General features: G+C 41.9%; 1 protein-coding gene across 1 annotated transcript; it reads right to left on the reverse strand.

The window, feature by feature from the left end:
• Positions 1-412: 412 nt before the first annotated feature.
• Positions 413-23,924, reverse strand: coro6 (coronin 6). Its single transcript, XM_035432229.1, has 11 exons — positions 23,633-23,924; positions 18,343-18,545; positions 14,959-15,081; positions 8,392-8,521; positions 7,723-7,901; positions 6,620-6,739; positions 5,740-5,844; positions 4,728-4,873; positions 4,143-4,200; positions 2,848-3,075; positions 413-1,768 (listed from the first exon to the last, which is right to left on the reverse strand). The coding sequence occupies exons 2-11, from the start codon at positions 18,538-18,540 to the stop codon at positions 1,646-1,648; spliced, it is 1,410 nt and encodes a 469-aa protein (XP_035288120.1). The 5' UTR covers positions 18,541-18,545; positions 23,633-23,924; the 3' UTR covers positions 413-1,645.
• Between the last annotated feature and the right edge of the window lie 72 nt (positions 23,925-23,996).

The raw sequence follows: 23,996 nt of genomic DNA on the forward strand, positions 1-23,996 counted from the left end.
TGTTCATTAAGCCGAATAATTCATGCAATTATTTAAGAAAAAGGACCACATCATCATTCCACAGCTGATCGCATAGCAACAGCCACAAAATGCAGGATTTTAACATTCACATTCTTATTCCAAATTGTTTTACTGAATTAATTCTAATGCCGGTTATGTCAACTTTATTTATTTATTTTTGCATCCTATATACTCTCAAATACCATTTGGATTGTGCCTCCATGCATGAAGTTTATTTTGGTATTTTGAGCTGGCTTGCTGCAAAGCACTATCACCATTTTGACATCATAAAACACATGTGAATCATAAGGTAGTTTTCATTGCACTGTTACTGCTGACAAAATAATTGAAAAAGTGACTATCCACACACATTCTTATGCTTTTATTAGTGTATTGTGAACAAAAATGCAAATTTCCAAAAACGTGGCTTTATTGTAGGATTCACTTCTCATTCAAAGACAGGCCAGACCAGGACTATTCATCTCCTGTCTAACTGGCCTACATCAAATGTACACGTACAGCATACTATACAAGTTTCACTGTCTGATTCCATAGTTTGGCCCCAAGAATTGAGAATAACACTGATTTTCGCTCACATAAATAAAGGAACCTAACTGCTATTTTAAAACTTTCCACTATATTGCTTTGTACTAAAATCCGTCTTTGGCTGTATTGTGCTTGTGTAGATGGCTACTAGGCAACTATGCCTATCATTATGACTTGCATAGAAAGGGTCTGCCAAGAAAATAGAAATGTAATCTTTTAAAAAACTTTGCTCTTTATTGATGTTATCGTGTCTCTCAGACAATCCTTTACAGAACACACACAGAACTAACTTCTTTTTAGTCATTTTATGGTTTTGTTTGTTTTTCAAAGTAACTTTAGTTTTTCAAATTTTTCTTGTCATTTCCATTAATATTTACAATATTCTGTTCATCATTTGCAAAAGGTCCAGTCTTTGTCTTGTTCTTAGGGCAGTAGGATGAAGGCTTGGGAGGCTATATTTTAAGCAGAGATGATAAAAAAGGAATAGGATATTGGTGCCATCAGCTTTTCCACAGAAGCCAGAAATGAGCTCCACCAATCACAAGGTATGTTTGTAACAACAAATAAAACATTGGCAGTGATAATTGGTGGATATCTTTGGATATACTGCCTAGATACTGTTAAGGAGCCCCTGAAGTATAGTTAGAAAGTATCCAGCAATCACCACTGGCACTGTCCTGTTTCTTATTAGCAATGTACTCCATGATTAGCAAAGCTCCTCTCTTGTTTCTGTGTGATGTCAGCAACGTCCTATTCCTGTTGAATTATCCCTGAGGTTGAGGTATGAGTCTGGGCTGCAGTGTGTAGCGTCAGGGCTCTAGACTAGTGATGACGGAGTTATAAAGAGTAGCAAGTGTATGTACACACCACTGCCATGGTATCCTTCAGTTACATGCTTATATTTCACCACAATAAAAAACAATTCAGCAGTGCCGTCGGGCAGGGGGAAGGGAGGTGGGGGGGGCAGGGGTGTAATTTAGGGAGGGTATAATATGGGTGGTGGATGGGGTCAGGTCAGGCAGTGCAATCCTAAAGGCTGGGGGGGGGGGGGGGGGTCATGAGATGAGGAAGCAGGGGAGGGGGTGGAGCTTGAATGGAGTTATGCGGTGCCATTGGTGTATTTGGAGAGCTTGTTCTCCAGGTCACAGATTCGTTTTTCCTGAGACAGGATTGTGGCCTTCAGCATCTGAACCTCCTCCAGGAGCTTCTCTAGTAATTGAGGCTAATAGCGGAAAGAAGAACAGAGGAAAGAAGAAGGAAAGGGGGAGAAAGAAGGCAAAAAAGAGACAGAGAAAAGAAGGATGTTAAGAGTAGACTATAGAATAAACAAGAAAAAGAGATAAGAATAAGAAACACTGTCTTAACCCAGGGATATGTCAACAACAATGATGATGATGATAATGTAAATGTAAACTTAATATGGCTATAGAGGGTATGTATCTGTATTTTAAAACATGGTTTGTAGAAACAAATAGTTAGAGATAGTTAATTGATTATGAATTAAATTTATGTATAACAAAATGTTAGCACAGCAAATTGCTATAATCATATTCACATTTGGTTAGTTATTGGGCTGTCACAGTACAAAAAGTTCAGTAATTTCCACAAACATATAATCTGAAATCAAATCAGGACTGAAATTACACTAGCAATACAGTAATTGACACATACTTCAGGCAATTGTGCCTGCTCATTGTCAAGCTTGTTGAGAAAGGGTGAAAGCTGTAGAAATGTGCATTGTGGGACAGCACAGATAAACAGGTAATGCCAGTGAAAACGGCCATTACGCTAAAAACAGGCTGGAATTGGCAGAGAAACAGCATTCAGGAGATGGGACTCCCACTGAGTCACAGACAGGAAGGACAGCAGGATATGAGACAGGGGAGGCGGATACAGAAACACACGCGCCCCCACACGTGCACACACACACACACACACACACATGCAGATGTGGGCCCCACACATACACATAACTACACTCACACCCACAGACACACACACACACACACACACACATGCAGATGACTACACTCACACCCACAGACACACACATGCACACACAAACACGCACAGATGTGGGCCCCACACATACACATAACTACACTCACACCCACAGACACACATGTGCACACACACAGATATACACTCAATAGACACACACTCAGATGCACAAACAGATAAACGTACACACACAGAACCACACACACACAGTTGCATACAGGGATACATAAACACACAGAGATGCATACACAGATAAACACACACACACACACACACACACGCGCATGCACAGTGACTCACCGGCAGGTTGCTGCCGTCGCAGGCTGACATGCTCCGTTTTGCAGCAGGCCGGGAGTCCAGAACGTTCTTCTTGGCCACCTTGAGCTCCCTGCTCTTGGGGGGGATGTAGCCGCCCCGCAGGGACACGAGAATGGGGTCCTCGTCCCGCCCCTCCAGCCACTCCTCGGCCTCCATGGCTGGTTCTGGGCCTGCGGTGTCGGGGTACAGATCGTCCTGGAACAGGTCCGACTGCCAGAGGGACAGAGATGGGTGAGACATGGGGTGTGTTTTATATGTGTATGCCATGAAACTGCAGCCTCATTACCGTAGGAATATACACGGTGACTCCCGGCTGGAGACACACAGTGTAAACACAGTGGCGCCTCCTCTTAGCTCACGCAGCATCTCATCTATTTTTAAGGACGAAGCTAAAACACAGGTGATGGAATCCAACCCCGGAGAGCCACAGCGTCTCTTGGTTTTCAGTGTGTTTCAACACCAGTAATTCATTTAAATCATTGATTGGCTAAAGAATACACATGCACCTTGTTCTCAAGGCCTCAACTGGCAGCTGATTGAAAGCACAAAGAACTGCATACTGTAGGCTCAAGGCCTAAGGGTAAAATCTCCACCTTGGTACAAGCTAAATATAACTAAGCGTGGTGAACTGCCGTATAGCACAAACCACATTAAGGCCTTTCATTTCATTTCCATATAAGTTTATTAACATTGTGAAACCACTGATTCACTCCATTAACTGAGCTAACAAAGGACTTTAATGACTAAAATGAACATTGTTATTCATGCTAGCTAGCTTGCAAGTAGTAACAGTAGCATTGGCTTGTAGTCATTGGAAGCATTAAATGTTCTGGCAAATATATATATATGCACGTACATTAATCACTTTTTCTTTGTTTCCTCAATTTGGGTCAATGGGGAAATTATTAAATCTACAAGTTTCCCCGTGAATACACAGCAGGCAAAAACAGGCAACCATTTTGACAGCTGCAGTATTGAGTTTTGTCTCCAGCAGTCATGTGATGTCATTAGTGACACAGGCACTTTCATAATACAAGAAGAGAGTGAGCACCAGGGTAGAGGGATGGAGCAGAATGTTTTGAGACTGCTCACACCTTTGGTATGAGGTGGGGTTAGGGTTATGGTTAGGTTTAGGATTAGGAAATAGATGGAAGGAAGGAAATAGAAGATGGACAGGGGATGGGTCAGGAATGTAAAAAGTGGAAAAGAGGGTGACGTGGGGAGGTGCTATAGGTATGAGAGAGGCAGTAAAATGTTTGAGTCCCTGTAGAACACACCTTTCTAGGAACTGTCATCATGATTGGCTCACACTTCCTCTCATGGAGTTTGTATAACCTACAGGAGAAAGCAGGAGAATTCAGACACAAGAGCAAATACACTGCACCAGCATGAAAAATACATTTACTACTACAGTATATCCTCAATCTCGCTCTTGTACTTACTATGCTACATGTTTATATTATAATGTGGTTTACATAAATACTATTGGTTATGACACTAATAACACTTTTTTCCAACCTTTTTCCCAACCTGTTTGTGTGCACTTTTGTAAGTTGCTAAATGGCTAAATGTAAACGTGCATGCACTGACATGTTGACCCACACAAACAGTTTGGTTTACTTTTATGTCAAATTCACTAGGATGCTAAGAACCCAGCAAGGCTGCTTTCTTTGAAATGCAAGATTTTGGACCTAGCCATGTGACCGTGAAATTGCACCTCAAGTTAAGATCTATGACAGACACATTCACAGACTCATTGCTTGATGCACGACTAAAAGGCTGACTGACACTGACTGACAGACTGACACTGAATGACCGACACTGACTGACACAGATTGACAGACATCATGAGACGAGCAGACCTGGCGATCTCACACTTGCTGACATCCACCCCTCTCTTGGGCATGAAGCCCATGCCCCTCTGGGGCTCCTTGCTGCTGAAGGTGCTGAGGTAGTGCACGTAAGGGGGCTCTTCTGTGATCTCGAAATACCGGATACTGCTGTCACCCTGTGGAGCGAGAAAGGAGAGGCTGAGAGAAGGAAGGGGGGAGACCCTTACGCAGCTAAATATGTTGCCATATATTGAAATATATGCTGTAATACATTGAATAATACACTTTCATAAATACAGGCACTCCAAATATATTTTTTAATGCATGCCAATACATTGTTGTTGTGCTTAAAAATACATTCTGTTGGTTATATTCAGGTATATCCCAATGAGACCAAGAGAGCAATAATTTTATATTCTGCAATATTTTTTCTGCATATTTTTCAATACAGATTTACAATATAAAACGCATATCCACTTATTTATTTCAGAGGTTTTGCCTTGATATCATTGGTATATGTAGTTAAATGCTTAAAATATTCTCGAAACAGCTTTCTGGTTAGACTCCAACGTGGACGTAGGATGTTACGATGAGAACATTCTCCAAACGGTCTTAGAACATATTTATTTTTTCTATGTCAAAGGTACAGTAAAGCATTGTAGACATGTCACAGATAAACCTAGCAGAATCCCTGATGGTTAGCATAGCCATGAGAATAATACGTCAAACACATTTTAAGAACGCTCTGAACGAACTCATTTCAATGGCAGATTTGTTTAACATTGCCAGCGTTCCTCATAAAATGAACATTAGTGACAATCCGCAATACAAATAATGTTTGTTAACTTGAAATAAAACTGGATCATTTTCTAAGCCTGTTTCTGCAATGTTCCTTGGAACTTAAGGGACAGCCAGGAAACTGGACATGTTCACCTGCTGGGAATGTTTATCATAATTTTTCAGGGTTATTCTGATACCCAGAAATGGTCAGATATCATATCCGTGTGCTGTCAAATATGAAATGAGGCTTAGGCTCCCTTACCTTTCCACACAGGTAAACTATGTTGGTGTCAGGATCGTAAAATGGCAACAGGACTCCATTGCTTGTATCCATTTCCAGCAGGGCAATAGGCTCCTCAAAATTTGTCTGTGGAGGTGGGAGGTAGGAGGAAAGAGCAAAGAAAAGTATGAAGAGGAAAGAGAGCTGTTAAAAGGGTAAAATCAGAAAAAAAAACACTTGTTAAACTTGGTACATGACAAACATGACTGACTGCCACACTTTCACAATAAACTTCACAAATATGTATGAATATGGAGCCACATTTATTGAAGTAGGATATTATTACACTGATTACACAGTGTGAGTGTGTGTGCGCATGTTTTTTTGTGCATGCATATATGTGTGCGCGTGCGTGTGTGTGCATGTGTGATGAGAGAGACAGAGAGAGAGAGAGAGAGAGCATGTGTGTTTTTGTTTGTGTGTGTGTGTGTTTCAGAAAAAAAGAGAGACTGAGTGTGTGTGTTTGTGCGTGTGTGTGTGTGCATGTGTGAGTGAGTGAGAGAGAGAGAAAGAGAGTGCGTGTGTGTGTTTGTGTGTGTGTGTTTGAGAAAAAGAGAGACTGAGTGTGTGTGTGTGCATGCATGTGTGTGTGTGCGTGTGTGCCTGCGTGCGTGCATGTGTATAAGGTAAGGTAATCTTTATTATCCCTGAGGGGCAATTTGTTGCACAGCCAGCAGTAAATACAAACATCAACAACAAGCAACGCACACCAATCAACACACAAACAATTCACAAAAAAAACATAGAATTACCTAGTATTACAACCAACAGGGTAACACACAACGCACAACTTGTGTGCCTGCCTGCGTGCGTGCGTGCGAGTGCGTGCGTGCGTTTGCTCATGTCTGTGTGTGGTGATTACCGGGTCCCAAAGCCCCAGCTCTCTCTGGCTCATGCGGGTGAATCCTGTGCTGAAGATGTTCCCCTCTCTGGTGAAGATGGCGCGCATTGGCCTGATGCCCTCGTGAGGAGCCAGCCTCTCCTGTCAAACACACACAGAGACAGACGCCATTCAGCAGCTGGACCCAGGCCAGTCCGTCACTCAGTCAGGAAAGCTGTGTTACTGTCTGTCTTCCACCAAATACACCTGTTTACACAGCACCGTGGTTCAACTAAAGCTGAACTAGCGCTACCTATGCTACACATCAATGCACTATAACGTCAGTTAGTATCTTGCACCTACTATGGTACGTAAGGTTATGTTGTTGGTTAATGTGCTCAGCTATACTATCATGTGACACTTGTGACTTGGCATCATCTCTACTCATTGTCTAAAACGTGGAAGACTGGCAATGGTGTTCAGTCTTGGTGGTGATTTTTTGAATCGGGTGGTTCAGCGTTTTGAGCGATATATAAACCTGCAGGCACCACATCTCTCAAGAGTCAAGATGGAAAAGCTAGATGCTATGCTAACGCTAAGGCATGGCACACATGCAGTATCCCTCACCACACCATCACCACATCATTTACCACAATGCCAGATGCCCTCAGTCGATATGCCTTACACTGCTTATAGTATCAAACTGCACATTCGGGATGATTGCTTGTTTTGTTACTGGAGCAACTGGGGTGATTTTGCATGTTTTAGGTGACAAGTGCAGTGTCACGGATTAGCACTGAAGCTTCACCACCCAGTTCACAGGTACTGTGAGCCACGCCACATGTTGCCCTGTATATTTAATCCATAGAGTTGCATAAAAAGACATGGCTGGGACACAAACAAAAGACCCAAAACACCTGCTTGCCTCTCTCTCTCCCCAACTCTGATCTCAACCCTCCCCTCCTCTCTCTGACCACACCCTAATACTCATCCTGCTTCCTCCTCTCCTCTCCTCTCTGGTCCTGCCATGCCCTTCCCTCTCCTCTCCTCTCCTCTTCCTCCCTCTGCCTCTCTCTGGCCCCACCCCGCCCTTCTCCTCTCCCTCCCTCCTTCCTCCCCCTCCCATCTCCGGTTCGGCTCCTTACCGCCACCACTTCCCTCTTGCGGGGGTCACAGACGCGCAGCCTGCGGTCCTTGCTGGTGGTGCAGAAGAGGCTGCCGTTGTGGTTCCAGCTGACGTTGTAGATGAGGTCGGGGTGGTCGTCCATGGAGATCAGGGGCTCCCCCGTGCCCACGTTCCAGATGATGATCAAATTATCACTGCCTGGGGGAGAGACCAGCCCTTTGATAATGCTGCACCACACACAAACTGCACACTGGCAAAGAATACCAGAAACATACCGAACCAAAACATTTAAACTGCCAATGTCATCACTGACATTCCTGTGGTTAGAAATGCTACTCACACTATTCACCAAAGAAAAGCAAGAAAGTAACTACCCATTTTTACAGGTCTAGCCAGGTGCTGCTGTATGTGAGGGTGTATTTGTATTTGTATATAGGAGGTGAGGGTTTACCTGTGATGAGGAAGTGTGTACAGTGGAGGATTTACCTGTGGTAAGAAGGTTTGTGCAGGGAAGGATTTACCTGTGGTGAGAAGGTGTGTACAGGTGAGTGTTTACCTGTGGTGAGAAGGGGTGTGTACAGGAGGATTTACCTGTGGTAAGATGTGTACAGGAGAGAGTATGTTTGGAAGAAGGTGTGTAGGGGAGGGTTTACCTGCGGTGAGGAGGTGTGTACAGGTGAGGACGTACCTGCAGTAAGGAGAACATTGCGGGCAGTGGGGTGCCAGCTGACGATTCCCACACGTTTGGAGTGCCCTTCCAGGGTCACGATTGCCTCTGACAGCGCCCGTGTGGGGGTGTGGTCAGGGATCTGCCAGACCTACAAAAATAAATAAATAAATAAATAAATAAATAATACTAGACTGAGCAGACATCTCTTATTTTTTGGACTGAAAGTCTTTCCAAATTCTAAAATGTCCATTTGGGTTTTACCAGATCCATAGACCGTACATAAACAAACAAATAGCTTAGTATTATGTTATTGTCCGCCCACCCCCGCCAGTCTTGTTGAAATTCAACATAGGGTCCTCCTAAACAATACAAAAACCAACAAACACAACTAAAGGCCTCAATCAAACCCCAGTTGACAATATGAATGCAAAAAGGCAACACAACACAAAACACATATAATCAAATCAAATCACCTACACAATCATCAGAAAAGATACACTACAGGAAACATTGTACATGCTGTAAAACGACTGCAATGTAACTTTTTTCCCAGTCCTACTGGAATGAAGCTAATTTTGGGGACACTATGGGGGATGGGTGTAATTTACCTGTGGGTAAAGGATAAGAAAAAGCACGCTATAATGCTGAATGTTTCTCCGCATGTTTACCAAAAGGGAGGAATATAACAGCAAGTGGTTGAACTGCACACAAAGCGTCTTCCTCTGACCCCTGCCTGTTCTATCCTGACTGCTTGCAGCGAGATAAGGAGTGGCAGCTGACATCACATGCTTTGGAAGAGAGCACATGCTTGTCTGCTCTCTGCCGAATCAACAGATGGAGGTCGCAGCAATGACCACTGATAAAAAAGACTGACAATTCCAGTCTGGCAAGAAAAAGGGGGAAAGCAAAACTAAAAAGAAAACACATTTTAGAAACCGAAACAAACTTTCGTAACACTTCAACCCTTTCATCATTTTCTTCAGTTGTACAAGTTGGACAGAATGGAACACTTACCGATAAAAGTATGTCACACTTTTATATCATTTGACATAAGCTTCTGTTATGCCATCTTGTGACAGCTGTTATGTCATGTGTATGCCTTATGCCAAAAGAAACATAGCATTTCATATGCTTGCTATTGCTTTGCCTTTTGATTTACATAATTGATATACTCCAGCCAATCAGCAACCCAATGTCAGCAAGTATGCTTAGAATGCTATTTTTTCACCTCTGTCATCAAGCTCTTTCTTGATGTCACACACTATAATTATTATCATACACCCACCTCCCCTCTAGGTTGGTCATCACCAGGATAATAGTCTCTGTTGACACTGGCATAAACAGTGCAGATGCAGAGTTTAGATCTTGGATGTGGGTGACAGTATATCTGGGGGGGGGCTGGGCTATTTTGATCATATCTGTAGCACTAAGTCTAACCCAACTGTCTGGCAGGGCGGGAGATCATAAAATTCTATTTTTAAGACGAGATAAAGGGGCCTCTTAGTGGTGGAGAAACTACAGGAGGTTCATCATCAAGGGATTGATGTATCCTCTCATCAGAAGAGGATACATCATAATCAAGAACCTCTTCAATATTATCTTCAGATTGGGACACATCCTCCTCTGTCACTTCCAATAGAACCATACTGACAGTATATATAGTGCTCCTTCTGAATGTCTGTCGCAGAACCAAACTCAAAGTGAAATGTGTTATGAGGTCTGTGTGGACATCCCTTTTTATCTGTTTGCCCCTCCAAAATTTTGAATGAATTGTCTAAATTCTCATAGAAACGTTTTTGTGGGATCTGTGAGGAAGGAGGTCCTGAGGCAAGTGTAAGTTTAAAACCTGCATGGGAACGTGTCACCAGAATCACCCACAACAAATCAGGTAAAAAATAAAAAAGGTTGTAAATTTTCTTTTTCAAAATGACCTCACACAGTACCTTTGTACACAGAGTAGGTACAGGACATTTAGAAACATAGAATTAAGGTTATTGAATGTTTATTATTTAATCCCATTAAAGTACCAAGATGAAAAAATAATGTTAACTTTTTTTAAGAGTCACTGAACACTAAATGGCGTCAAACTGACCCCCAAAATAACAAGAGGCTTAAATAAATAAAGCACCAAAATAAAACATGGAGAGTATGCAATTTTTTATTAATAGTTCTACGCTGCTGCCCTCTAGTGCTCTAAAGGTGTAGTTCACTTTCTTTCTTCCAGTTTTAGTACAGTATATGTTTTGGCTTACACCGTTTCGTGTACAACTGAATATATTTTAGATACTTACAGAGGTTTCTGACAACCTGCTGCTGGGGTTCCTGGTCTAAAGCAATAGCATACACTTTGAGTAACTTAAAAGCAGCTTGTACTTCTATAGATACACTGAAATCATATTTTTTTAAAACTCTGACAAATGAACTATTTTTTTAAAAGAATAAGAACTGCACAACCAAGCTCAGTAGGCAGCCAAATGGATGACTGTCTATACCATAGTTTTTCATTGATAAATGCATTATGATTTCATAAATGCTGGCAAATTACCAACACACTGTGCGTCCAAACCACTTTCTGCTCAGCACTGTGCTACCTTCAGTTTTCCTTCGCTCCACCTTTAAAGTGTAGGATGTGTCTATTAATGCTCTGCTTGTGGGAGCTCCATCCGGACTCCTTTTACAGATACAGGTAATGCCAGAGTCCTCTCCTGAGCCTCCCATAAGGATCATATTACCCTAGTTCTGTTTAATCTCCACTGGCTCCCCACGGGTCCCCATACAGTACAAACTTATTCAGGGTCCTTACCCTCACATATAAGGCTCTCCACGGTCCTGCCCAAAACTGCATTAGACAGCTCCTTCACTACGTCACCCTGGTCCGGGCCTAAAGGTCCTGTGACTTAGGAAGACATGCTGTGCCTGTGACTAAAATACAAACTAGGAGTGACAGAGCTCATTGGTCAACAACCATTCCCATTAAAAATAAAGCTTTTCAAAAGGGCCCTGAAGACTGAATAATTCTATCATCTTGTAATGACTGTATAACATCAATACTTTTCCTCTACTTATTCTCTTCCTGGTGTCCTTCCCTGTTGTCTGTGTATTCTTAATTTGTGCTATAGGGTTCCATGCCAATGACACACAAACCCATCCCCCAGTTCTCTTGATGGCTCTGTCTTATTATTACAAAAACTACACACGCAGGCCCACACACACACTCACACACACCGTTTTCTTCAATATTTTCTACATAAATACATTATCGCACTAAAATATATTTTTGCTCCACAGCACTAACACTTGTCAGCATCAAACCAAAGTTAATGAACTCCTGATAGCACAATAACGAGTTGGTAATGTCAAATTCCTGAGAGGAAAATAAATGTGTTTTGAGTGCTTCAATGAACTTCTGCATTAAGGGTGCAATTAAACCACATTTCCAGATCACAGTTTTAAACTAATTAAAAGGAAAGAGATGTTATTTTTACAAACTGTAGATGAGCATGTTGTATGACCTGGAGCTGAGCTGAGCTCTAGCTAATAAAGTTTATAAATGACTTCGTTTCTTTTTTTGTAATAATCTAATTTACTATGGAATGGTCATTTGACTACTCTATAGTTAGATTTGAAGCGCTTGACAAGTCAAGTTCACACCAGGTGAACACCAGGTTTTCACATTTACGACCAATTCAATGGTGATTGTGGTTACAAGGAGACAAGCAGCTCCACAGGAACTTCCAAGTGGCAGAAACATCCAAGAATAACGGTCTTATGCTCCTGATTCACATATATAAAAGAATAAAAGACATTATCAGACTAAGGATGAAAGCTGAGAGATCCAATGCTAAGATACGTATGATCCCTTCCCAAGTTTAACGGTCATTCTGGGTAAAATGTGCTATATCAGGTCATAGACCTCGTCTGCCCTTGGCCAATCAGACTGACACAGCACTGGAGCATTCATGCTAATAGTCTCAGGATCTAGAGGGTAACATTACAAGTGTGTATCAGCTCTATAAACAATGGGACAGCTGCGGCTGCCCACCAACACACATCATAATTCTTTATTTGAGACCACAGTCAAACAAAGACAATAAAGGGCCCCAAATGTTTTCAATGTCATGGACGTCACAGATCTTAGGGTGTGTGTGTGTGTGTCATTGACATTTGGTAGAAATAAAGAATAAGATCCATGATACACATACACACACACACACACACACACACACACACACACACAATGTTTTCTACATAAATACATTATTGAATAAACCCAACATATTGTTCATGGTTACTTTGTATTTTGGCAGTCACTTCTCAAAGTTAAAATAGAGTTGCAGTCTTCCGTATGTTGCCATAGCAATAAAAATACACCACTCAAACAACACTATTCCCGCCACTGAGACTATTTTAGCATCCTCTCCTCACAGGCAGTTTGATTACAAAAATTGATATAGTTCTACATAAAGAACCAAAGAAAACAAATTCTATGACATTAAGTCAAATTCTATTATATTAATTTTGTTTCATCCTGAAAGCAATCACGTTCTTATACGACCCACTGCAGGAAGATTTGGCATTGGCCATTTGGAGACTGTGTTTCTTACATAAGTTACATGGCATTTACATTTTAACCAATGAGTCGTAAGACTGTTAAATGCCCTGCCAATCAGAAGTGAACCTGAAGTGAAAATCCACAAAAAGGACAGCCCTTGTAAGATCTCCAGATTAGAACAAAAACATAAATATTTACCTTATGGTTGAATGAAAAGTTTAAATGCCGGAAAAAAAGTGATTGCACTGGGTTTTTCTACTCTTCAGTTGATTTTGCTTAACAACTGGCTAGCTAGAACCCCTGTGCAATTAAGTGCACTAATTTGCATCTAAATGACATGGCCGACTCCGTGACTGGTAGGTAACACAGTTCACTCCACACCTCCTTAATGTGGAATGATGTTAAAATGTTTTCAGGCTCAGCCATGTCATTCTCCTTGTCATCGGCATGAACTGACCACGTACACAAGCCTTTATGAAATTCAAAGCCTTGGTGCTAACTTGCCCAGCAACCATAAGGACAGCCATTATACGGGGGGGGGGGCATAAGGGGGAGGGAAGGTAGTTATGATAATTCCAAGGGCCTTGACTGACAGGGGACCTCAAAAAATATTTTTTCAAATGTCAGAACAGGATTTCTGACCCCACATTGGTGGAATGAACAGTCAGGACAGCAAAAACTCCGCCCATATTCTGACACAGACTGAAGATTCACCTCTTCAGATTGCACCACAAAGTAAAATGGCCAGCTCTAACAGAGTACAAAAGGGACCATTTAACACTGAATATTTTTTATGTGCATGGCATCCCTGACCCTCTTTATTTCTTTCTTTCGTTCTTTCTTTCAATTACCTTTTGGAATAATGTTTGGGATAATTGTGAAAGGATAGGTGGCCTGTGGTGCCTCCTTTAGTTATAATATATAGTTGCTGATATTCATCTTGGTGGGGACATTTCCAAATTTTTTTTGTGCCATTTTTCTCCCATTTTCTCCCCAATTTAGTCGTTACACCAATTCCCTGTGTGGACCAACCACAGTGACAGTGACAACTTTCACTGGGAGAGTGTAACGCACGCTGAGGTTCACGCTATCTCCCCCGGATCCCCTCCCTACCAAACAGTAGGAGTCGCTAATGCAATGATCAGGACTCATACCCTCACTGGCTTCCCACCTCCGAACCCGGGTCTCTGCGGTGGTAGGCGAGTGCTTATACCTCTACACTATCCAGATGGCCCTAAATTTCCAAATTCTGTATGTTGCTCCAGATAAGAATGTCTGCTAAGTGATTGTAATGTAATGTAATGGACAGAAGCATGGCGGTCTACAGCTTGTTTCTTGTCATTATGGGAGCTGTGGCATTTCAGGGCCACTGCGAAGCAGAGCAAACACATAGCCCACTTTGTCTACCAGCTGCGTTTCCCAAAAATAGCCGACGTGGCTAGAATGTGTGGGATGCCTTCGGATGTGAGTATTAGCTGTTTTCTGTTAGCGCTGTCCTGCAACCCTCCAACCACACCAATGTGTATAGCCTTACAGATATGACCCGATTCCTCAGCTAGAAGCAGAATCGACTGTCATCGTCATCTGGCCCTGTACGTCTCGCTCTCTCTTCTTTTTATCTCTGACACATTGTGTGTCCCAGTGAGTGTGTCTATGTCTCTATTCCCGTCTTCGGGTGTCAGTGTGAAACCAATGGCTGCCGTTGCCAGCGCCGGTTTTACCGTTGATAGTGCTGTCAACAACGGCACCAACAAAAAACAAAAAAAACACCCACAGTAACAGCAAAACAATAACATGGCAACAGAGAGAGACAGAAGCAGAGGGAGGGAGGGAGGGAGAGAAATAGAGGGGCAAAGGGAGGAGAGGAAAAGAAAAGAGAGACAATGACGGAAAAGGAGGGAGAGAGAAAGTGGCAGACTCAATGCGCCTTTCCACAACAAAACGTCTAAATAATCTGTATTGTTATCATTTGCAACAGCTTGATTGTGTGTAGGATTTGTATCTATAGCGGAGAAGCTCGGCCGGCCGGTTACCATGGCGGTGCAGTCCTCGGAGGCGCTGGCCAGGATGTTGTCATTGTGGGGACACCAGTCAATGTCCAGCACGGGGCCCGTGTGTCCCACCACCAGGGGGTAGTTCTTGTCCACGCGACCTGCCTGCAACACAGCGGCGCAGTGAGAGTGAGGACCGCGGACACGCGTGCGCCTTCGTGCCATTACACAATGAAAATGTCCACGTTAATGTAAATGTAAATGTCCAGTGAGTCCACGCTAATCATGTATTCACGCCGCACACATTAGCCTTTCTCAGGAGCCCAAAAGGAAAAGTGTCCGATGTCTTCATTTATTTATTTTGGGAGAGTCATCATCTCTACCTACCACCATCTTTTTCTTTTTACAGTAAGCCAGCCGGTACCTTACTATCCTTACCTTACCTAATGTAAATGGCATATACAGCAAAATGTTGTAAATATCAGGAACTTTCATAAAATATAATAAACATATTTCACAGCACTGTACTTATCTAAAATATATTGCAATATCTGAGAGTGAAAGTGGCAATAATTTCAGTATTTGCCCATATATTTAAAAGTACTGATAACATCTTCACAATATATTTCAGTGTATTGCGTTATGTTCCATTTCCATAGGGGACTGACCAAGAGCCTATGCTCCTTACAGTGAGATTTTCGCTCTGCTGTTTTTTTTTTTGAACTAGGTCCAAACAAAATCCATTAGTTTTTTTATCACTACAATAACAATGAAATCCATGAGTTTTTATAAAAACAATGAAATCCATGAGTTTTTATCAGTACACTAACGCCACACACTAATCCACGCTTATGAATACATCTAGCCCATACATCTAGGTTCAATAACAGTTACTTCCCACTAGCTGTTAAGACTGCTCAATTACCCTATTCATCCTACTCATCTCATCTGCTATATATACTGCTGCTATACTGTGACTGGACACTTTATTTGCACTCGTGAATTTTTATTTTATTTTTATTTTTATACTGCTGCTACACTGCTTTACCCGGACTGGCCTTTTATTTCTGCTTGCTTTACTGTATGTGTTTATTTCCATCTTTTACTGTTGTTTTTATTGTCCCCTTTTTACGGTTTTCACATTGCACTGTGGTTCCAGGGGCACTATACTTTGTTCTTTTTCTTACGCCTGTAAAGAGAAAAATGGCAATAAACTTGAATCTGAATCTGAATGATTCCACACTATTTTTAGTTGCATACTTGGATTACTTGGTTACTACCCAACTACCCAAATGAATATGTTAATTCCACAAACTAGCAGTTTTAGTTTAGTACTTCAGATATTACTGTGTTCAGGTATTACCGTGTGAGTAGTAACACATCCCACCTCTTATTAAGAGAAATGGAAAGACTGCATTCTGTGCTTTTTGAAAACACCACACTTGGACGCATGCTCACATGCATATATATATATATATATATATAGTCAAACACATGCGCAATTATGCAAACACTGCATTTATAAACAGATTTAGATGATTAATGCAATATTTCTCAACAATTTAATTTTAACTATTTTTGGTATAATAAACGTAATATCAGTCTGAATATGTATTTCTTTGTACAGTATTTTTCTACATGATAGAGATAATATTGATAATATTCATGCAAACAAAACAGTTTTTGGCTTATAAATTTTATTTCAAATTACTGATGGTCACAGAATGATTACCACACGTGGTTGAAAACATAACTGTTTCAAATACATTTTTACAGACAAAAATTGCTCCGAGAAACAACAGCAGAATAAAGGGCAGAGATAAAAGTTTTAAGAATATTAAAATTCATTAAGCACAATGTTTCCATAATTTCTGCCAGTACTGTTCATGTGCACACCCCTTCCCCCATCACTCAGTTTAGCCAGGTGTATTGTGAGTACACTTATAGCACACCGTCCACACTGAAGTACTGTGTGCGTATGTGTGCGCGCATGCACGTGCGTAGTCCTCCATGCTGCTATCCCTAAATGCACTTCACCTACCAGGAGACAGACAGCCTCGTGTTCTGCCTCCAGTGTCTGAGAGAGCTACCGCAGCTGCCAGTCATCCCCGACTGCTGATGTCATTTCCTTGCGATGCCACCTATTCCTGTCTGTCAGTGCGAACATGTGTCTGCTTCAGACCCAGCGCTCCTCCCCCTCCAACCCCCCAACCTCGGTGTATTTATAGCCCCGTGATGGGGCGATGAAAGGGCAGTTTTTCTTTTTTGCTTGTAGAAGACTGAACGTGGGGGCAGTCGCGACGCGGGTGGGGGTGCGGCAGCGCTTAGGTGAGTATTTATAGCGCTCTCTCTCCCCAAACCCCAGCGATATCTTTCCACCCCCCACAGTTTGGGGCATGAAGGGGGACTGCAGAAGGCAGAGGAGGATGGAAAAAGGAAAGGAAAAAAACTGAATAATCAATGCGAAATTAGTTTGCGATATGCCTTTCTCTTTTTCTTCTCTCCCTTTTATAAACGAAGGAAGGAAGGAAGTTGTCCCAGTGGACTGTAGGCTGTCCCCAGGCCCCCCTGGTATACCATGACAGAGCTAACCTAGGCCAATGAGTGCCTGTCAACATGAGCCCACATTACCACTGTGGAACGAAGTTACGCGTTCAGATGTTCTTCTCTCTGATTGCATTCCGCAGATATCCCCAGTAACAAGGATCGGTTAAGCGGCTACAAACCCCCCTGTAATTATTGAAGAAGCAAATAGGAAAATTAGGAAACAGCTGCCTAAACTAAATATCATGCGCTGACTGGGATTTTGTTTTCCGTGGTGAACTTTTGTTATAAGCCTTGAGTGGTGTCAGGAGTTTGCCATGCTGACTCAAAGGGCACGATACGATTCACTATGGGGGCATTACTCCCCTGGGTCTGTTCCTTTCGGCCCACACGTGGGGGAACGAATCTGGCAGCGCTTTGGGGGGGGGGGGGAGGGACAGAGACAAACGCGCCCACTCAGACACACTGGAGGAAGAGCCGCAGACTGACACAGGTGCACGACAGCTGCACAGCCTGTCAGAACCACGGAAACTTCTAGAAAAGAATGGATCGGCTCATTTTTTTAAAATCATGCATTGTACAAATGCTCACATTTAAACATAACACATACATGCATATTATTCCTGTCCTTAGAAAAACTATCAATGACCACTAAGGCACCGGGTTGGAAATGAGCTCGGCCTATAAACATGCACAATTCCTTGGGTTCAAATTTAGCATTGTATCAATGTTTAATTGTTCTTGTTCCAAACAAACTAAGAATTCAAAGCAATGATCACATGAGAGAGCTAAGCGGCCATATTAGATAAGGGCTCAAAAGGAATAATCAGTACGCCCCCGTTCAAGGTAACCATGACGATGCGGCAGCCAATCCCGCACTACCTTTGAGAGTGGCAAGACGAGGAAGGCCCCCCCGCCGCTGGACTCCACGATCACGGCCAAGAACTTGGGGTTGACGGCGCAGAAAGAGCTGTCCCACGTCACCTTGGAGACGCGGATGTCGTCATAGCACTGCTCCGACTTGGCCGCCTGGCCAAAGACATGTCTGAACTTACTCTGACGTACGATACTGCGGCTCATCACTCCTGCCACAGAGAGAGAGAGAGAGAGAGAGAGAGGGAGAGAGAGAGAGAGAGAGAGAGAGAGAGAGAGAGAGAGAGAGAGAGAGAGAGAGAGAGAGAGAGAGAGAGAGAGAGAGAGAAAAAAAACACAAAGAGGAGTAAACGCAAGTATCTAACATAGCTGATATTGTTATTGTTGATGCACATTTCATGTGAGTCGCAGGTGTCAGAATCCAGTCCTGGAGAGCCAGTGTGCTGGTTTTCTCTGTGTTTCAGCACCAGCGATTCATTTAATTCATTGATTGGCTAAAGAGTCCACACCTTGTTCTCAAAGCCTTAATTGGCAGCTGATTGAAAGGAAACCACAAATACCTGCCGGCACTGCAGCCCCCTGGGACTTTAGTCTGACACCTCTAATGTAAATGCTTGCTTTGGCAATACTATGCCTATGTGTGGTCATGGCAACAAAGCATATTTAACCCTGCTGTTGTCCTCAGGGACAAAAATGGCCCTGTCCTGAGTTTAATATCCTTGAAAAACGCTGAAATCTAATGAAATTTGATTACTTTTCCTGGAGTGACCCTACCATTAGAAAAGTCAAACGTTTCCCTTTTTAAATATTTTTATATGCCAGCAGGGTACGGAAACAGCCTTACGAGCCTTTTTTTATGAGTGCTCATCCTTTCAACCAATCATCAACATCAGATACCAATAATCAGAAGTCAAAAACAAAGTTAAGTGCCACCTATCTACTACAGAAAAAAACTACTGTGATGCGTTTTGTAGTAAAAAATGTGTAGACTGAAGAAATACAGTGAAGTCAGAAAACAGTTATTCACTGATTTACTGATGAGTGACAGATTGATTTAGGGTTTGAAATTCAATGAAGAGGCTTTATCACAGGGGGTCTGGTGAGGGTAGGTCATTTTTGGCCCTGTGGACACAGGGTGTGTCCCACATATGAAGGCAACAAGTGGATTAAACTGAAGTGAATTGAATTGAAACAGAAAAACAGGGAAAGACTTGAACTGGATGAAAAATATAAAAAAAGGTACATAAGAAATAGATGAGACAGAGAGGGTAAGGGGAAAGAAATGTAAAAAAACGAGATTGAATGAACGTGTTCCATGACTGTAAGAGCCGGTGTGAATTTGGAGGTACTCTGTCTCACAGTCCCGTGTAGGAATTCATCACATGCTCTTACGCAAAGCAGCACGCAACAACATTCTAAAAGGTTCCCTCACACTAAAATAAATCAATCTTGTTGCATTAAGGTAGACGGCAAAAAATCAAGACAAAATACCTTTTTTCATCTCAGCACATACTGTCACACACCAAACAGCATTTGGTTTTCACCACATATCTTTTAAAACTAAACAAGACTCAAATTTGGTGAAATGTAAAATTACTGTTCAAAACCTTTTCAATTCATATTTCAGTCATTTCATATATTAATACAGCCTAAAGAAGTTCTGATCCATGTTTTCAACATGTTTACCTCTCCACTTTTGTACACTAATATCTGTCATCTTAGCTTGGCCAAGAATGAAACTGGAGAGACGTGATATCCTTTGTGCGTCTCCCTCTCTCTCTCTCTCTCTCATGACTACGACAGGTAAAAACTGGATATGATATGAGCACGTGGCCAACTCTTCAAACATTGGCCACAGGCAAATCCACAAAAAAACATTTGCACCATTTCTTAATTAAAATAGATTAAATAGACAGATTAGATAGATAGATAGATAGAAAGATAGACAGATAGATATTTTAAAAGATACCTTACTGCATAGTCCTCCTTTCAACCAACCATCAACATCAAATGGCGAACAAGTAAGTACTTCACAGAATCAACAGACCGAACGAGAAAAAAAGTTTAAATAAATAATAATTCTAACATTCCATTTTTAATTCCACATCCCTCACCACCCCATTTGCAATTCTACCCCAGTTAATGAACACACAGCAGACATAGACAGACAGACTGACAGACAGATGAAATAACTACAAAAACACATATATAGTCTCAGAAAACCTAACTCAACCTAGCTGTGAAAGGGAAGAGGAAAGGGAGAAGGAAAAGGGAACTATAATAGCAGAGAGAATACGAAGAAAACAGCATTGCTATTACATTGCTATGCAATTTATAACAGGCTGTGTGCATTTCAGAAATAGCTTCCCATGTCTCATGACATTCATTGAGTATTATTCCACCAAAATTGTATTCTACAACCAATGCTCTACTTTCAAATTATGTTCAGAACCAGCAATTATAGCTTAGCTATGTGAATATTTTTTTATTCACAAACATTTTGAGTCCCACAACAACCAAAAATGGACTCACAGTATTGTGTTTGCAATGGTAAAAAGGAAGGACAAATGTTGATTTAATCCAAAAGTGAGTTATAGAGAATCACATACAGGAGCTAACAGAAGTTTGCTCAGTTAAGTTTCTTACTGAAATACAGACATAGCAAGAGTGTGACAATTGGCCCAGAAAAGAGGCAGCTCAAATGCATAATGAAGAAGTAGAAAAAGATACAAGACATACTCTGTACTATTTAACAGGATTATATTAACAGATAATGCATATGTGATCCAAAAAAGAATGGTAAAGACCAGCAGGTTAGAATCCTACCTACATGAACTTCTGACACCACACCATTGAGCAAGGTTCTTCATGCTATCATTACTGCTACAACAAATGTATGTAAGCTTGTATCTGACAATCATAAAAGGAATATAATAATGCTTGCCACATTCTGTCTGTAACTTAAATCTATGTATATTAATTGACACAAAATGCATGTTGTGGTTTACCATTATTTTAAGTACAGTGTTACTAGCCTTAAAGAATAACCAAATTCATACACATACAGTACATTTCTGTTCATCATTTTCACCGTGTTGACTATTAGCCTCTTACCCTGGGTGGAATTAGTTCCTTCAGAGCTAACTAAAACATTTTTTTAAAACCATTATCATCGTTACGATACGAACAAGGTTATACCAATGGATTACATTGTCTATACAAACATGTAGCACCCACCTGGGTAATACAAAGTATCCATTTTGCACCAGAACGCTCACCACACCACCGCAGAGACCTTAGCCACTTATGAGAGGTGGCAATGACTTTTCCAGACTTGAGGGTGTAAGGCTGGCAGGAACACCAGGGAACAACCAAACCTTGCCACACGTGCTACGTGATAGCATGTAGCAACTGAGAAATCATAATAAATGGCCTGAAGTAGCCTACACATGATCCCTCATACAATTTAGCTAAAATATGTCATGGTGGCTAAGTATACGCCTAGCATGACATCAACAACATTTTGGTAGCTAGTTACTGGAATACAGTTTCTTCGGTGGTTACTGGGATACAGTTTCTTCTTTTAAACAGATGGATTTATTTATTTCTTTGTTTGTTTTATTTTTTTTTTAGAAATCAGAAATATAATCTTGTGTTATTATTAACGAGAATGTTGTGTAACTTGCTGCTAAGTTAAAATTATCGGTTGATGCAAGTTGTCTAAAATTTCTTCGGGAGGCTGTTTCCACGTGCTTGAACGCAGACAGATTGCCTTGCGAAAATCAGCAGTCATGGTTCCCCGGTCAGTGAGTTAAGTCATCATATCATAAAACTCCGAAGAGGGGCCGTTGTGTCGTTAAGCACAGACAGCAGGACCCGCGCACCCACAGGAGACACATTCTAAAGCTTTCATTACCGCCAGGTCGGATATTAATAGTTGTCTGTTGTGTCACACACATAACTGAACTCTTTCCATACAAGCAATGACACGCGGACACGACACAAAGTGGAGAGGGGAGTGGGATTGAAGAAAAACGAGAACTAACATAGGCTAAATTAAGCAAATAAGCAAACGACACTTTCAGAACTTGATCTTGTGAAGGATCATGCCATTATAAAGAAACACTGTAGCTTGCTGTTGATTTTGACAGCAGGCACTGTGGACATTATACGGTATAAACCAAAAAGTAGCTACTCCCCTCTACTTACACGCATGCCCTACTGTCACTCCTCCTACTGATTATTTGAACTGTTTGGAGATTAAAGGAGTGACATTAATAGAACAGGCATGGTTGAACCAATTTTGATGGTATTTTTGTCTCCTATGCCAGCACAATTTAGTAAATGAATATTATGGTTCTGGGATCCTTAAGGATGATTTTAAAGCATTAATATAATTAATTGAAGAGTCAGACCTCAACATTGATTCAGAATTGATCTAGGCTACCTAGTTCAACTTTAGAAGCGAAAATAGGTCTATGGTCGGCTATTACAGTGTAGCCTACAATAAGCCTCAAGACTGTAAATTGGGTACCAATTTCTCTATAAACCTGGTTTATATCCACCGTTACTCCACAGCTGCTGTACACTCAACGTGCGGCTGTTTCGCCGACTGAGAGACCTACTAACACACCCGATTTAAGTAGGCTAGGCTATGCTTTTTTTCTATATCGATTTTTGGTGGAAAAGAGTGAATTGTTTTAAAATAAACAGCTATAACCAATGAAACGCCAACTTATTTGTTAGTGTTGAAAAATGCCGGTAAACATTAAGACTTTTGCGGTCACACACGGCCCCTCCACACACAGCACTTCGTAGGCTATGAGGCAGAGAGAAGGAGAGAATGCTATGATCACTTTCCTAATATAGAAATACCAGTCTCAGTCCTCTCTCTCTCTCTCTCCGTTTCCCAATGAGGACGATGATACAGATCAAGCTTAAGAGCCCCCACCTCTGCATGCAGTGAAAAATAATACCATCCGACAAAGGGTCTAGAAGTGTCTCTCCCCCCCATACAACACCTGGACACCTGCCACGATTAAGACTGCACCTCTCCTGCTCCCAAGTCAGTTGCCGGCACGGTCTGACGTGTTCCGCTTTATGAGAGCAAGCTACATCTACCCCATGGAAAAGTGCGCAGTCACAATGTAAAAAGTGGCATGCACCCACACTTGGTTAATTTGCCTACCAAAAAACATACACTACCTCAGAACGGGCATAGGTTTATATACACATTTCCGACCCACTGCAGTGACGATAATAATATAAACTATTTTTGCTTTGAATTCAGAAAACTCACCTCGGATTTTGGAATATTCACGGGTCGTTCGCCGTTCCTATTCTACCTCCGTCGCTTTCTTGCTCTGTTGCTAACCCCCTCGGCTGCCGATTTATTCTTGTAATAGAGTCCCAGTAGTCCAGTTTGGTGTGGTCGGTGGTGGCTCTCCAGGCAGGACTGAGATTCAACTACGTGCAGTACCCCTGCGCAGAGGGCGAATAGAGAATGGGGGACGGAGAAGGGGGAGGGGTGTGGAGAGTTGGATAAGCGGCGGATCGAGGGACGATGCGTCTATTTTCCGATGAGCTGCGGCTCTAGCGGTGCTGGGACCGTGCCTCGCGTCAGTGACACGGTTAATCCCGTGGACCTTTCCTGAGGTCAGGTG

The sequence above is a fragment of the Anguilla anguilla genome, chromosome 9, assembly GCF_013347855.1.
Source record: "Anguilla anguilla isolate fAngAng1 chromosome 9, fAngAng1.pri, whole genome shotgun sequence".
NCBI lineage: Eukaryota > Metazoa > Chordata > Actinopteri > Anguilliformes > Anguillidae > Anguilla > Anguilla anguilla.

Coding starts and splice junctions, on each gene's coding strand:
- coro6 (XM_035432229.1), bottom strand. CDS start 18,540: ATGAGCCGCAGTATCGTACGTCAGAGTAAGTTCAGACATGTCTTTGGC. Junction 4,201..4,727: donor AGCAAGTGTGAGATCGCCAG/GTCTGCTCGTCT, acceptor TTTCTCCTGTAG/GTTATACAAACTCCATGAGA. Junction 3,076..4,142: donor TGATGACAGTTCCTAGAAAG/GTGTGTTCTACA, acceptor TCCCTCTGGCAG/TCGGACCTGTTCCAGGACGA.